The 15,079-nt window shown below is 45.4% G+C and overlaps 1 protein-coding gene across 1 annotated transcript; it reads left to right on the top strand.

Annotated features, from left to right (window-relative positions):
• Positions 1-343: 343 nt before the first annotated feature.
• CSUI_007761 (long-chain fatty acid ligase) lies at positions 344-14,788 on the top strand. The gene is made up of 16 exons (XM_068067905.1): positions 344-2,417; positions 3,200-3,281; positions 4,016-4,130; positions 4,409-4,565; positions 4,951-5,483; positions 6,145-6,223; positions 6,859-6,936; positions 7,850-7,983; positions 8,388-8,443; positions 9,042-9,130; positions 9,887-9,951; positions 10,383-10,508; positions 11,356-11,697; positions 12,679-12,768; positions 13,736-14,005; positions 14,468-14,788. The coding sequence occupies exons 1-16, from the start codon at positions 2,231-2,233 to the stop codon at positions 14,534-14,536; spliced, it is 2,472 nt and encodes an 823-aa protein (XP_067920118.1). The 5' UTR covers positions 344-2,230; the 3' UTR covers positions 14,537-14,788.
• Positions 14,789-15,079: the final 291 nt, after the last annotated feature.

Genomic DNA, 15,079 nt, shown 5'->3' with positions numbered 1-15,079 from the left:
CGTATGAACCGGTTCTCGACGGAAGGGGTACGAAGACCCAGTGGTACGTCACTTTGGAACTGGTGGGGTTTTTAGCTCTAACCCAACTGCAAGCTGTTTAGCCGCGAACAGCCTCCAGGGCCTCAGGTTAATTGCATCACTCACACAGCGGTGTCACACATTCCCCCTCGCAACTCGCCTTCGCGTTTCGAGGCACGCGTAAAGGAATGCTAGTCGCCCGCTTTTGGTAACAAAAAAAGGCAATCGACTCTTTGAGTTTCGTCAAAAAGGAGAGAAGAGTCAAAGATTTTACAAAGGTTAGTTTCTTATCTTTGTGTTTCTGCTCCGGCGCTGCGCATTTCAGCTCGTGCCCTCTTGCATCCGTACAGCACGTCGCCGTGACAAAGCTCCTTCGTTCCCCGGTCCGTGCAGTCAGTCAATCAATCGTCCCTCCCTCCCTTGTTCATCTGTCTCCGGATTGCATCCGCATGTCGAGGAACTCTGTTTGTTCTTTCATTCCCTTGCCCTGAAGCTCCCTACCTGAGTATCTGGTCCTTCACCTTTCTTCGCGTCTCTGTCCGTAGTGGGCGTGACTGGATCTCTTGACAACCCACTCCACCGCCTCTTTCTCTTTCTCCTCCTCTTGTCCTCCTTTTCCCGTGTCTTTGGTCTACGCATCGGTCGTTACTGCTTTACTGAAGACCATACGTGCGGGATTCTGTCGACTTCTGACACGTCTGCCAGTGATCCGCCGTGTGTTGCATCGATTTCCGTTTCTCTCATTCTGCCGCCTACTAGATCGAATTCGGTTTGCATGCCTTAGTCCTCCCTTTCTTTCTTTCTCTACCAACAGAGAGGTGAACATCCGACTGCCCGGCCATTCGATTGTGTTGCAGGTAGGTAATTGGCGGTATCACGATCTACCACCACTATCGCTGTAAGGAAAAAAGAACTCAAGAAAGTGTTGTTTCCTCCCTCTCTCTTGTCCGCGCCGCGGCCTCCTTCACTGTCTCACCAGCCCCGGAAACCCAACCGCTTTCTGTTGAGACTTCTTCATCTTGTGGGACGTTCCTCATTTTCCACTTTTACATAGGATTGTTTGACGACCATGCTTGACACGTCTGGACGAAAACCACAAAAACCGAGAATATCTCCTACACTCCTCAACCGTCGTATTTCTGTTGCTTCTCTGCAGCAGTGCACACGTCGTCTTCCAACTGCTTGATAACAGATGCCTTCTCTCTCTTCTTCTTTTTTGAGCCACTTCCTCTCCATCCATAGGTGGTCAGCTCTTTCTTCTCGACAGTTTGCTGCTCTTCTTTTCTTCTGAAAAGCTCACCCCTCCCCCCCCACTGCCTCCTTGTGACTTCCCTTCACTTATAGAAGACGAAATCTGAATCATCATGTCTCACCTTTTCGTGAATATTCACCTTTCCGTCTGTCTCCTCTCTTTCCGCTTCGTTCATGAATCTCTTTGCTCTGCGGGCGGTCAGGCAGATACTTGCCACTACCGTTGGTGACTGCATAGCTTCTTTCTTTCGAATACATCCCATTCTATCTCTCTTCCTCTCTCTTCACGCTGGTGTTAAGAGAATTACTCTTCTGTGGTCTGCTTGGAAAAGGAGAGATGCCTTGTCTTCGTAGCCCTTGGTCACCACCCTCTTGAAAGTTCAGCTGTCTCTATCACACGTTGGCGTGGATCTTCTTCATCTGTAGCAGGTTTCTTTCTTTACCTTCGTTTTCCATTCGCCTCGATCTCTGCCTCCGAAGGAAATAGAAAGAAATGGGACAACGATCTGACTTAGGAAGAAGTCCAATCCTTTCGGTCTAGTCCGTGTGTTCAAGTAGAGAGCCGGGGGAAAGACTTTTTTCTCGTGTAAAAGAAAAGCGGCTCGCGGAAATATTTTTTTGTGGTCGAAGAGCCATGGTTCTTTTCTATCACATCAAAACACCGTCCTTTACGAGTCTTGCAAGATGTTAGTATAGCCTGTAGATGTCCATTATCTATATGAATACCCTCTGTCTGTATATGTTCAAAGAAAGACAGGATCTTTGTGCGTAAAGATATAATGGTAAGGAAAGGTGCAATGGGCGTGAGCTGTTGCGGGGTTCTTCATCCCTTCTGAGCGTATTTTTGCAGAAGGATTCTCTCTTCAGAGAGTCAAAGAAAGAACAAGATAGAAGTGCTTGTAAACGGGAACCGAAGAAGACAGACTCATCATGAAGACACCGTGTACATTCATCTCTTTGTATGTGGGTGTTTGCCTCTCTTTCGTGTCTACTCTTTGTTGTTCTGTCGGCCTTTTACCTCAAAGAAAAGGAGCACCCACCAGCTGTATGTACACCGGAAACCGCTAGCACCATGGGCAACGTACAGAGCTCTGGTACCAGTAGCGATCGAGTCTATAACGTACCCCTTGAGGGTACCGAAGTTAAAGGTGCGTTAAGCTCTTCTTGTTCTCCTCCTCCTTTCCCTTTCTCTCCGGTTCTGTCCTCTCTCCAGCAGATAGAACGAGAGAGAGCAATAGAAGACAGTTTTATGTTTCTCATAAACAAGTAGACAATACGTCTCCACCGCTCCCCTCTTTATTTCTCCACTGGCTCTCTCCCTCTGTTTTCTTCTATACTCTTTCTCACCCGAGAACATCTTCCTTAAGAACCATCTTTGTGAAGAAGCTTTCTGTAGGTGAATCTGTCTCCCGTTTCTCTTTGATATTCTGAGGAGTGCAAGGTCTCCAGGCACGTGAGAGATCGATTTGTTTCTTACTCGATCCAACGCTCAGTGTACGTACACTGTAACCGTAAGTTGTATAGTATTCAGAGAGCTCTTCTCCTTTCTTCAGTTACACAACCCTGCATGATGAACCTTACAGCAGGGAGGAAACACACATACATGTATAGCCTCAGATCAATGTATCTCTCTCTCAGTATATATAGATATATATATGTTATCAAGGAGCATGCGTATGTATACATTCGTATGTCTCTCTCTATATACGTCGTATGACTTGTATGAATGCGTATATGTGGGGTTTATATGTATCTGATTGAGTGAGGTGAATAAGTTTCCTGGAATGTGAGTCCTGAGGCTGATCTTCAAAAGTTTGTTTCTAGTCTCTCGCTAAGGTATTTGCATACTAGAAAGGCACTTTTCTGTCTTGTCTACGTCATCATCTATATGGAAGCTTTTTGTTGTTTCTTTGCCCCCCTCCCTCTTAAGGACAACGATCTGCAGTGTATCGATCGAGCTTTAGTCCTAAGGAACTGCTGGCGAATTTTGACTCGCAGCCATGCAAAAACGCGTAAGAATTCATGTCTTTTCACCTGTCGCTATCTCTATGGTTCTTTTCATCATCTGGATACTTCTCAAATACAGGATACAAATAGGCAAGACCACAGGCGTTTCTGCTGCAGACAAGTCGTGGACACACCACTAATGTTGCTAGAGAGAAAGCGAAAGAGAAGAAGAGAAAAGCTGATCTTTGTGTTATCAACTATGAAAGCGAAAACGCTACATCTTGTGAAAAGGAAAGGATCGAACCTATGTATCTCGGAATGAAAGTCTCTTGGCTTACCACGTGGTTGAAGATGTGCCTTGTTCTAGGTGGGGAGTGCGAGAAGATGCAGGCATGGTGATCGAGAGGTTAGACACCTAGGTATGAGAGAGGAGAAAGCAAGGGATCAGGAGAGACATTGTACGTCTGTTTCTTTTTGTTGTCGTGAAAAAGGAGATAGACAAGCGTAGAAAGTAGCCTGGTCCAGTCTTCTCTCTTTTGAGAGGATCTTTTGTCATGGAGGAGTTATTCATATAGATATATAGGTCGATAGATAACTACGTAGATTCATCGATAGACAGTTAGGAAGCTAACTAGCTAGCTACATTGATTAAATGCAAGACGGCGATATCATCTAGATGAAGTAATACACCTACGTACGTTTTGGTATCTTTTCTTTCTTTATCCTCTCGATCGACCTGGTGTCTCCTCGAGTGTTGGTTTGTCTCTCTTGTGGTGTATGTACACCTTCCTTCTCTCAGGTGGGATCTCTTCCAGCGGGGAGTGGCGGTGTCTGCGGAAGGCCCGTGTCTAGGCACAAGGGAGAGAAAGCCCGATGGAAGTCTAGGAGCATATCAATGGAAGACCTACCGTCAGGTCGGTTCTTCTTCTCGGAATGAGTTACATAGGTGAAAACGGAGCTTCCCCACTACGGCTCGGATAGATCGCTGCGATTTCCTTCAAGTTTCTTACGTGTATAGAAGTGCTCATTTGATCGTCAACCAAAGAGGGTTGAAGGTTAAAACTTAGCCATAAACATCTCTATCTACTTCTCTTAGCATCTGTCTGCGTAAGTCTACGCGCACACATACATATTCATACAAGGATATTCATACATTCATGTGTACATCAACATGTGTGCTTTGGCTTCTCAGGTTGAGCAGATAGCTTTACAAGTAGGCAGTGGGCTTCTAAGCCTTGGAGATGCGGTACCTCTCCTTCACTTTCCTGAGGAGACTTTTCAGAAGGACATTCGTTTCCTCGCTCTCTACTGTAAAAACCGAGAAGAGTGGGTCATATGTGAAGAAGCATGTAAGCACACCGACGAACAACTCTCTGTCTCCAAGAATAGGACTCTTCTTGACATCGCGTCTCCCCATTCTTCTTGTTACATGCACCTCAGGGCGATGATGTATACCTTTCCTCGGGAAAGATTTCGAAGAGAAACGAAAGCACCGCTCTCCTTTTTGGTGTCTTTCCTTCAGTCAACACATTTCTCTCAGTTGCGATGTAGGCGAGGGTTCTCAGTACGATGTTCTGTAGTAGGTAGCGTTCTTTATTAGCTCTCTCAAGCATGTGTAAGCCGCCCATAGGGAGCATGTCATCTTGGTGGGTTCTACACCCTTCTTCTCCCTGCGACTCTCCTTCATGAAGTTGTGATTTGTTTCTCTTTCTTTTCCTCTCATGTTGCATGCAGGCAATGCCTATAGCATCACCATCGTCCCTCTGTATGATACACTCGGCGCTGAAAGTACGGCCTTCATCCTCACCCAGACATGCCTGCGTACGGTCGTCGCATCACAAGAATGCGCAGAGAGATTACTCGCCTCTATCGAACAGCATAGGAACGAGAGCTCTTCTTCTTCTAATGTAGGCGATGGTAAAAAAGAGACGAGCGAAACAAGCTCTGCGACTCCTCCTACTCCCGCCACGGCTACTGAAGAGACTGCAACTGCAAAGAAGATGACAGAACAGGGGGGGGTGAACAAGGAAGAAGAGGATAAGAAGACTAAGTTGTCGCCGTCATCCTCTTCTTCTGATGCCAAAACGGGTGTTAAGACAGATGGAAATGACGCAAAGACTGGCGGGAGTGGAAAAGAAGACGCTGATCCCATTCATGTTAAATATCTTGTTCTCTTAGATGAACAGACGCCTCCTAACAAGAAACTCCTTGAGAAAGCTGAATCACTTGGCATTCAAGTCCTCACCTGGAATGATCTCTTACAAAAGGTATTGACGCCCGGCAAATGTGAGGTGGTGTATATACACCCTGTAGGGAAAAATGGAGATATTTGCGCCTGACAAGATGGGTCGGAGCAAGTCTCTCTGGATGTGTACCCAGTCACGTCTACACAGTTACATACATACCTATACGTGAATACATACATACATATTCATCCATACACATATAGATACACACAGACATACATCCGTACACAGGTGTATATTCATACATACATAGAAACGTACATACATGGCGCGCGGTTTTAGAATTGCTGTAGGCAGGTGTTCGTCCATATATGGATTTGTAGTCTCACTTCGATATATACGTACATATGGATATATATGGCGTTCACACCGTATGCGCCTAGCATATACAAGTACATGCACCCTGAGGGGACGAGAACCAGAAGTTCACCTGTGTATCTCCCTGACATGTTCTCTCTATACATAAACAACTGAGGCACGTTCTTCACGAAGAAGTCCCCTGAAGAGCTCTCCCAACGAAGAACAGAGATGGACAGCGTGTCCCAGGACCTCTCTAGATGTGTATATATATATCTATATATGTGGATATATGGCTCTATAGGCATTCACGTGTGTTTTATATGTCCCTTGACGGTTAAGTGGTATGGAGAGTGCGTTGCGTTTGCTTGCATGTTTTCTTCAGGGCAAAGACTCGCCTGTTGCCTTGACAGATGAGATGCTGCCTACTTCTTCGACGGTCAGCACGCTGTGCTACACCTCTGGTATAAAAACTTTCTTATCACCTTCCACTCCAATGAGGTGTCCATACACCACCACCACCACTCGCCTAGTAGCCTTTCCCGCTTTTTGTGGAATCGTGAAGCACGAGGTTTCTTACTAAGATTAGGTCAACTGCCTTTTGGCTTCTCTGTTTGCTGTAGCTTCTATCATGCCTCTTTCTTCTCCTACGAACTCTTCTCAGGTTTTCTATTCAGAGCAGCCTAGAGAGTGTCATGTCTATCTCCATCTTCTATCCTGTGCATTTACATATCTAGATAGATAGATATAGACTGACTGGCATGGATCATCTCCCGTTGTTTTCTGTTTCGTGTCCTGCGAATGCACGGGTGGGAACTTATGGCTGTCCGACGACTTACCAGTATGAGGAGATATCCATACATGACTTGAAGGGATCAGAGCAAAGATCTATTGGGGTCGGCACTGTCATGACACGCCGATAGGTGATAAGAAATCCTGCATGTATGTATCTAGATGCTTGCGTATATTGCTATTTATATAGATTTCGAGGTGGGTGGAGACATCTGCATAACCAGTGCGCGCTGTACAAGAAGAGGTTCAATAAGTTCGTATGAAGACTGCTTTTTCCTTGTTCTCTTCTTTTGGTTCTTATCGACAGGTACCACGGGTCGTCCAAAGGGTGTCTTGATGTCTCATGGGAACTTCGTCGCGACGATCGTTGGCTGTATACGCGGACGTAAGTTAACTAACTGTGAGAAGGGAGGAGAGAGACGGGCTTTGATCAAGAGCAAGAGAAAAGAAAGGAAAGGAGACTTAGAGTGTATTGACAGCGCTTATTGAGATGTTAGACTGAGTCTACTTCAACACGAGACGTGTTTCAGAGTCATGTGCCAGATGCCGATTTAGTACCTGTAGGTATCAAACGATATAAAGAAGAGGCGATGTTTCTATTTCAAGCATCTCGCTTTGCTTGTCTTTTTCTGAGAGGCGAGTGAACTTTCTTTCTTCACTCTCTGTTTTCGTCTTGCGACTCGTCTCCCTATAAAGACAAAAAGAGAGTCTGACAGACTTCTTCTTCTTCTCCGTCTTCGTAGTCCTTCTCGGCGCTTTCTTCCTCTCTCTAGTTGTGGCTGTGCTGTTCTCTTTTTCTCCTAGAGACGGGTGCCATACGTACATATGCGGATCAAGAAAGAGAGAAACCGTGTGATGAGAGAGAAAGGAAGTGGCCCTACACTAGTGGAAAGAACCCATGCTATCGAGGAACGAAGGCACCATTACGTGAGGGAAGCAAATATGTATACATGTATAGATGTACGGATGTCTCAGCAATGTCTGTCGAGTACGACACGTACCATACATATGTAGATGTATAGATGTATATTTCAACAGTGTCTGAGACCTCAACAGTGTCTATAGAGCAAGAGAGCATCATAGGAGAAGTGACCCAAGTGCACGACGTGTGTTAATCATCTTCTTTTCTTTCCCTCTTTTTCTCTTTCTCACGGCCAAGCGACAATGTAACAAGAGAGAGAGTAGACCGTCTGTTAGAGATCTAGGGGGGATACTTGAAGGCTTTCTAGTCTTCTTTGTTTACATGCTGTTCCTTCTTGCACTTTTCTTTCTCTGTGGTGTCCGTGTCTATCCTTCAGCTCTAACAAGGCCAGATATGGCCCTGGGTCCGGGAGATGCCTATCTTTCTTACTTACCTCTCGCGCATGTATATGAGCGGTCTCTTCAGAACGTCGTCTTCTGTGTTGGCGGTTGTGTTGGCTTCTACGGAGGAGTAAGTTGTTCTCTTAGCTTCATAGGGTCCCTCACACAGACGACACCCACTATAGAGGTGTAGGTGTATATACCCATAATATGCATATATATAGGATATGTATGTTCATGTGTCTACATGCATATGTATGTGTGTGCTCTTAGGTGTGTGAGCGGATGTTTGAGTTGGGAGGAATTCGCTAGATGGGAAGATGACAAAAAGAGTCTCATAGATAGATAGATTCAAGATAGGCAGACACAGTTAGATTGATAGATAGATAACTGTATGCATAGGCATGAGGAGTGCATACGTATGTTGTATGTATGTAGCTACCTCTCAAACTGTCCCTCCGTGGTTCTCTTGTCTTCTGTCTCTGCGTACTAGATATGTGTTATGATCTCTATTCTGTTTTTTTTTTCCCTCAGGATGTAACGAAGCTTCTGGATGACGTCCAGACTTTGCAACCCGCTGTCTTCAGCAGGTAAACGGCCCCTCTTTTATATCCCTCCGATGTGTTGCAGGCACCTTAGTCGAGGAAGTAGAAGAACAGCAAAGGGGAGATACTCGACATCCCGTGTCTCTCTCTCTCTCACATAGTGTTTTCTTCCCACACAAAAGGTACATCCCAAGACATCAGAATACACTGGTACAGACATACGCGCGTAGCGCATGTGGGCTGGAATAGAAAGGAGAATAGCTAGATAGCTAGCTAGCTAGCTGCGTTCTGTGTGAGCGATTCGTGAGAAGGAAAGAAAAAGAAAGTTCTTTCTGACTTCTTATGTGAACGAAACACCATAGCTTGTCGTTGAAAACACACTGCCGTGATTTCTGTACTTCTTCGATAGAAGGATTGGACGTGAGAAGGGGAATGAATCTGCAGAAACGTGAGAGACTGTCCTTTCTTGACTTCTTCTTGTTTGAGTTACCTTGCATCTTTTTTTTGTATCTTCTTCCTATCGTCTCACCCCCAGGCAGATAGGTCCCTTAGATGTTTTCTTTATCTCTGCCTTCACTGGTTTTCCTCGTCACTGCGTATCGCTGGATGTGTGCTGTGGTTCTTTCTTCTGGTGTATATACAGCGTCCCACGATTGTTCAACCGTATTCATGACCGGGTGTTTGATAGCGTCCGCTCAAAGTCGAGCATCGCGCAGACTCTTTTCTATCAAGGTAATTGCTGGGAAGAAAACTGGGCTAAGGGGAGTGTATGGAATGCTCCATTCACTTCTCCTTTCAGATAGGAAGAGATCCACACTTCGATCTCTCACTTGGTTCCTACTAAGATCTCCTTGCAATCACGTGCGCTTTGCTTTTCATCTTCCGCTCCCTCTCTTTATAGATCTACGTATGTCAACTCTCCTGTTTAGCGATCTACGCGTCGCGGCTGTCTGTTGTAAGAGGCTAGATACTATTGGTCTTCAAGGAGTTCTGTTGCGAGGTCACCTCAAGTCTACAGTTGCTTTCGATCTCTTCACAGATGCTTCCATACATCTGGCAACTCATAGATAGGTAAAGAGAGATAGATCAAAGATAGGTAGGTAAATAGATCAAAGATAGATTCTCATTTTGTATATGCCAACTGTTAGGTCTGTCGGCTTCATTCATCCTCAGTCTCCCATGGTATGAGCCTCTCTGTCATGTGCTTGATGCTTGTCAACCTGGTAAGCTCATAGAGGCGAGAGAGTGACGAGGTGGGGAGTCTTTTGACGTGATCGTATCGATCTTCTCATCAGGCTACCTCAAGTAATGAGTGCATAGCTCTTAGCGATGGATAGATAGATAGATCAAAGATAAATAGGTAGATAGATAGGCTGCTTTTCTTCTTGGTCTCAGTAGGTTTTCTTAACCTTTCTCACTTTGCCCTGGGGAGATCAGATGTATGGGCGTCTCTTCTTTCCCTGTGTGTTGGCGTTTTTCTTCTTCAAGGTTTGAACGCGAAGATCAAGCGCATCCATCAGACAGGATGTACAGAGCACGCCCTCTGGGACAAGGTAATAAGATCATGAGGAAGAAAGAAGATACACGATGAGACCTCTATATAGAAGTTTCTAGTATGTCGTGTCCTAGGTACTGTTAAGAGGGTTCTGTTGTCGACTGCTACACATGGTTACATGTGTGTTGTACCCGTACAGGTGGCCACATACATATATAGTAGGTGACTATTTATGTTGCCTTCTCCGCATGTGCTGTGTAGAATCTAGACAGCAAGCGATTCTTGATCTTCCTTACAAACTGAGATGTCGATATTCTTTGTTTTTCTGACTGGCTTAAACCATGTACATGGAGACAAGACATGAAAAGCATCATCTCCCTCGTGCCATGTCTGTGTCTCGACATGACCCCAGTAACCAGCTAGCTAGCTAGCTATCTAGCTCACGTCTTCTTGTCAAGCTGGCTGTTGTGCACTTACCGTCGTTTTCAGGTCATTTTCAACAAAACGAAAGTTCTCTTAGGAAGCAAAGTCAAGTACCTCCTTTCAGGATCTGCACCACTCGAGGCCTCTGTACAAGAAAAGATGAAAGCTCTCTTCGCAGCTTCTCTTGTTGAGGTAACGGTACACTTTCTCCGGTGTATATACAGCCGTACAGATCTCTCTCAAGTTGCTCAACGTTTTCTTGTATGTAGATCTTTCTCACCATTCACCCACTCAAAAACAGGATATGTCAAGTGGGCTGCTGTCCTCGTCAGTTCTCTGAGGAAAGAAACTTCAGTTCATTTGGAGACACTCTTCCTTTTGTGTAGTGAAGAAAAGGAAAGAATGAGAGACTCTTATGGTCTTCGCACAAGTACAAGAATGCCACCTGTCCGGGAGTAGACGTGTGGTGTATATACATGAAGAGTGCCTCCATTTTTGTATAGACAGACACATGTATGTTTATCCCTACATGAGAAGTCGTTCACGGAGAGGTCTCTTTTGATAAGGTGAACCTCCCGAAGGAGCGTCCGCACGTTTTCGTTTCTCTCCTTCTCTGATCTTCTCTCTCTGTATTTCTCGTGTTTTCTTCCCCTGTCGTCCATGTCGTCACGAGATATCCATAGGGATGGCCAACGCACTGAAAGAATAAAAATCGAGACTGCTGAAAAGCAGTCCTCGATATACCGATAAGAAAGAGAAAGGTCCCAGCGTTTCTCCTGCATGTATGTGTGTATCTCTATCTATCTGTCTGTCACTTTGCCTGGCTGTGAATACGTGTTTAGTTCATGTGTTGTTCTTCTCATCACCTGTTGGTATCTACAATTCGATTTGACTGTCATCTGTATATATATATATATATGTGTATGCATATCTGTCTATCTATCTATCTATATGTACAGAGTGAGTTCATTTGTTCTTTATCTCCGGCCTTGAGGGCATGCCTGATGTGACTTCGCTGTGTGTGTCTATGTGTATGTAGGGGTACGGGATGACAGAGACAATGGCTGCGTCGTTTATCTCATGGGCGGGAGACAAGACATGCGGGCATATAGGGGGATGCTGTCCGTCACTTGAGTTTTGTTTGTATGACATAAGTGACGAAATGCCTCAACATCGGATCGATGATCCACAATATCCTGCCGGAGAACTCTGTATGAGAGGACCTCCCATTACACCTGGGTATTTTCGCAATCCTGAGGAAACAGCAAAAGCTATTGATAAGGACGGATGGCTCCATTCGGGGGATGTCGCAGTGATTCTCCCAGGTATACAAGCTGTCAGGATTATTGATAGAAAGAAGAACATCTTCAAGCTCGCACAAGTAAGAAAGATGTCTCGAGAGAGACATATGGACTCTAGGAAAGAGTAGCGAAACTCTCACAGGAGAAGCCAGGATCGCATGCGTTGGGTCTAGTTATGTTTCGAATGCGGTGCTGTGAAAGATGTATCTAGGGGAGAGATTCTGAGTGGCCACATACGTGCTACTCTTTCTGCATGTGTAGGTATGTATGAATAGCCATGTGTGTGTGGGTGTATATCTATCTATGTATATATAGGAGTGTACATATGTATGAGTAGGGGGAGATTCGTGAGAGAAGGAACTCAAGCGAAGAAGGAGGGATCGATAAAGATACAGATGGATTGAGATAACAGACAGGGATGCGAGTAGCCTATACAACTGAGTACTGAAAGAGAGAGACAGAGAGAGAGTGGTCAACAGTACGATATACGACTGAAGTGTGGGTTTGAGAATCTATTAAGAGACTTTGTTTGTTCTGCTCTCTCCAGATGACTTTCTTGTATAGTTCAGTTCCCCTCTACAGGCGTTTTAGAGGATTCACTCTCTAGCTCACACGTCCTATGGATACGTAGGTGTAGGTAGATAGATACGTACACACATCGTGCATGCGCAGGTGTAGGTATGAGCGTACGTAGAGAGGTGCTGTTGGTTTCGCTTATATGAAGGGTTCCTTGGAGCCAATGGTTTTGCGCAAGAGAACTTCTCTCGATTACTAGATCTTTTTGATGCGGTTCATCTTTCGTGTTGAGAAACGTCGGTTATTCTTTTCAGACAGGCGAGAGAGAGACGTGTCGGATGTGTTCTTCTTATCTCTTGCTATATCCTTGTTTGAAGTCATTTCCCTGCGTCTTTTCATAAGTCACCTTGGAGAATGACGAGCTTTCCTTATCTTTTGATGCTCCCTCGTACTGGACTTGTGCTGTACCTGCATTCAGTGGTTAAACATCTCTCTCTGTTTTTTCTCTCCCTTCTGATCTTCTTTCATTCTTTGTTCACTGCTAGGGAGAATACGTGTCACCTGAGAAGATCGAGAACGTCTATATACAAGCTCCGATGGTTGCTCAGGCCTTTGTCTTTGGATACTCCACACAAGTAATGAACAATCTCTTTTCTCTTCTTGTCGGGAGATCTCTTCTGAAAGCTTTTCGTTTTGCCTTTCAACAAGAAGAGAATGAGACATGCTTCCTTCTAGGTAGTTTTATCTCTCGATCAGCGACACTGTCGGGGAGTAGTGGTAGAGGAAGCGAACGAGACAAAGGAACGACTGCGCCCTCATCGAGTGTCTATCTTCATGTTTACCCGTGTACATACACCAGCCCTCCTCTTAGAGTTCCTCTGAGAATAGAGAAAAGACCTGTTTCGCTCTGTCTACGTCGCAGAGCCAGAAGAGGGCGACACCTCGCGAGAGTCTTCCATAAGAGGCACCTAAGGGAGAAGGGGGATGTCCCTAGGAGTAATTATACATTGAGCTGGAGTTGTCGAGCGTGACCGAGGATAGCAGCAAGGCTTCTCATCTCTTCTTCTTCCTTCTCTGTACTTCCTTTCGGTGGAATGTATCAAAATACAAGGTGAAAAGCTTACAAGAGAGATTAAAGCCCTCTTGACTTCTACAAGTGACAAGCGCCGAGGGTGCTCATTGTTCGTCGGGCATGCATCCCAGATCCTCATCTCGATTGTCGAAAGGAAGACACTCATGTCTTGTATGTCTTGATCACCAGCGGAAGGCCTGAGGTTCTCGTGTATACGTAGGCAAATCTCCGGGGGGTACGAGAAGGAAGTCCAGACTAGGCGTTGGATCTTTCTCTTTCTAATAAGGAGGAGAAAGCATAGAAAGGACCTAGCTGAACTATGGTGTATCTATCGTCGGAGTGTCTCTATCTATCTTCTGAGTGCCAAGTATCTCTCTCTCACTCGACGGCCTGTGAAAGCCCCCTCCCCTTTTCACCAAAGAAGAGAGTGAATGGCAGGAGCGATTTTCTCTAGATGAAGTGGTTTCATATCGATGAATTTAAATGACAGAATGAGTCTCTTTCTTTGCGTGTATGTGTGTTTCCTTCAGTTTTGTTTAGTAGGTATTATTGTTCCGGATGAAGATCAAGCCAAGAGATGGGCTCGTCAGCATAACATGGGGAATGCAAGCTTCGCGAAGATCTGTAGCTCCTCTGATTTCCATGAGGCTGTAGGCGAGAGTATGATGGCTGTGGCGAAACAGCAGCAACTGAAAGGATTTGAGATGGTGAAGAAATTCAAGCTCTGTAGCGAGCCCTTCACTATTGAGAACGACCTGCTGACACCTACGATGAAAATAAAGCGATACATCGCCAAGGAGGTAAACGGACCCTCCAGGATGTATCGTTGTATATGCAAAGATCTACCTACTCAGACAGAGAGATAGATGTATACCTATACATGACCTATGGAGATAGAGAAAGAGTGGCTTAGCGATCACCGTATATGTATCTTCAAGGCGAAGATGGTGATAGCGTTTTCTGAGCTAGAAGATTCTTGAAATACACTCAATTTTGATAAGGAGTCGAACGGAGAGCCGTAGATAGAACAGTTGTCTTAGAATTCTTCCTCCTCGCAAGAAGAGTCTTTTTACTAACGTTTTTGTTCGTATCAGAATTGAAGCGAAGTGCATCGGCTCCGTCGTCTTTTTCCTGTAGCCTCGTAGTTGGATGTATCTCTGCGGCGACGATCGCGCCCCCGTCAGTACCGTCTACGGTGGCCCTGCTGCTTTGCAAACAGACAGGTTCTTTGCTGCCCCGGGTCTTGTGATCTTTCCTCTCAGAGATTTGCTGAGGATATTAAAGCTCTCTATGCTCAAGTCGCTGGGGAATCAAAGATCGGAGCTATCTAGTCGACTTCTCTTCATCTAAGCAGTTCATATAAAGCGAACCCTTTCCCTCTTGAGTCTCTAGCCACCACTCTTTCCTTGCTTACGGAGCCTCTGCACATCTTGACGTCAAAGTTGTCCTAACACCCTAGTGCCACTGCAACTTTTTCTCGCAGTAGCTACACTCAACAGTTCTCCTACTGTTGCCGTAGCGATGGTGATAGCCTCTCATACATTACTATTCATCGGTATAAACGTCCTTTGTTGATATGATGGGCAGTTTGAACTTTTGCCCGGGGGGAAGTCTCTAATGATTTGTAGGGTGAGATGGAGAGAGTCACATGGCTGGGATATGTTGGTCGGACGANNTTGTGATGCTTGTGGGGGGTTCCTCGATCGCTCGCGTCATACACCTCGTGTCAAGGAGAACAACTGAGACAGGAGATGGGCTTGGAGGGGATGGCTTTCCATCGCGCGCGTTCTCCTGAAAGCGTGTTTCTTCACATCCATGTCTATATAGACATGTTGGTAGAGGAAGGTGGCTCTCAGAAGGTTTTCAGAATGGCA

This window comes from Cystoisospora suis (assembly GCF_002600585.1).
Source record: "Cystoisospora suis strain Wien I chromosome Unknown contig_4176, whole genome shotgun sequence".
Classification (NCBI taxonomy): Eukaryota; Apicomplexa; class Conoidasida; order Eucoccidiorida; family Sarcocystidae; genus Cystoisospora; species Cystoisospora suis.
This window is presented reverse-complemented; position numbering and strand designations above follow the sequence as displayed.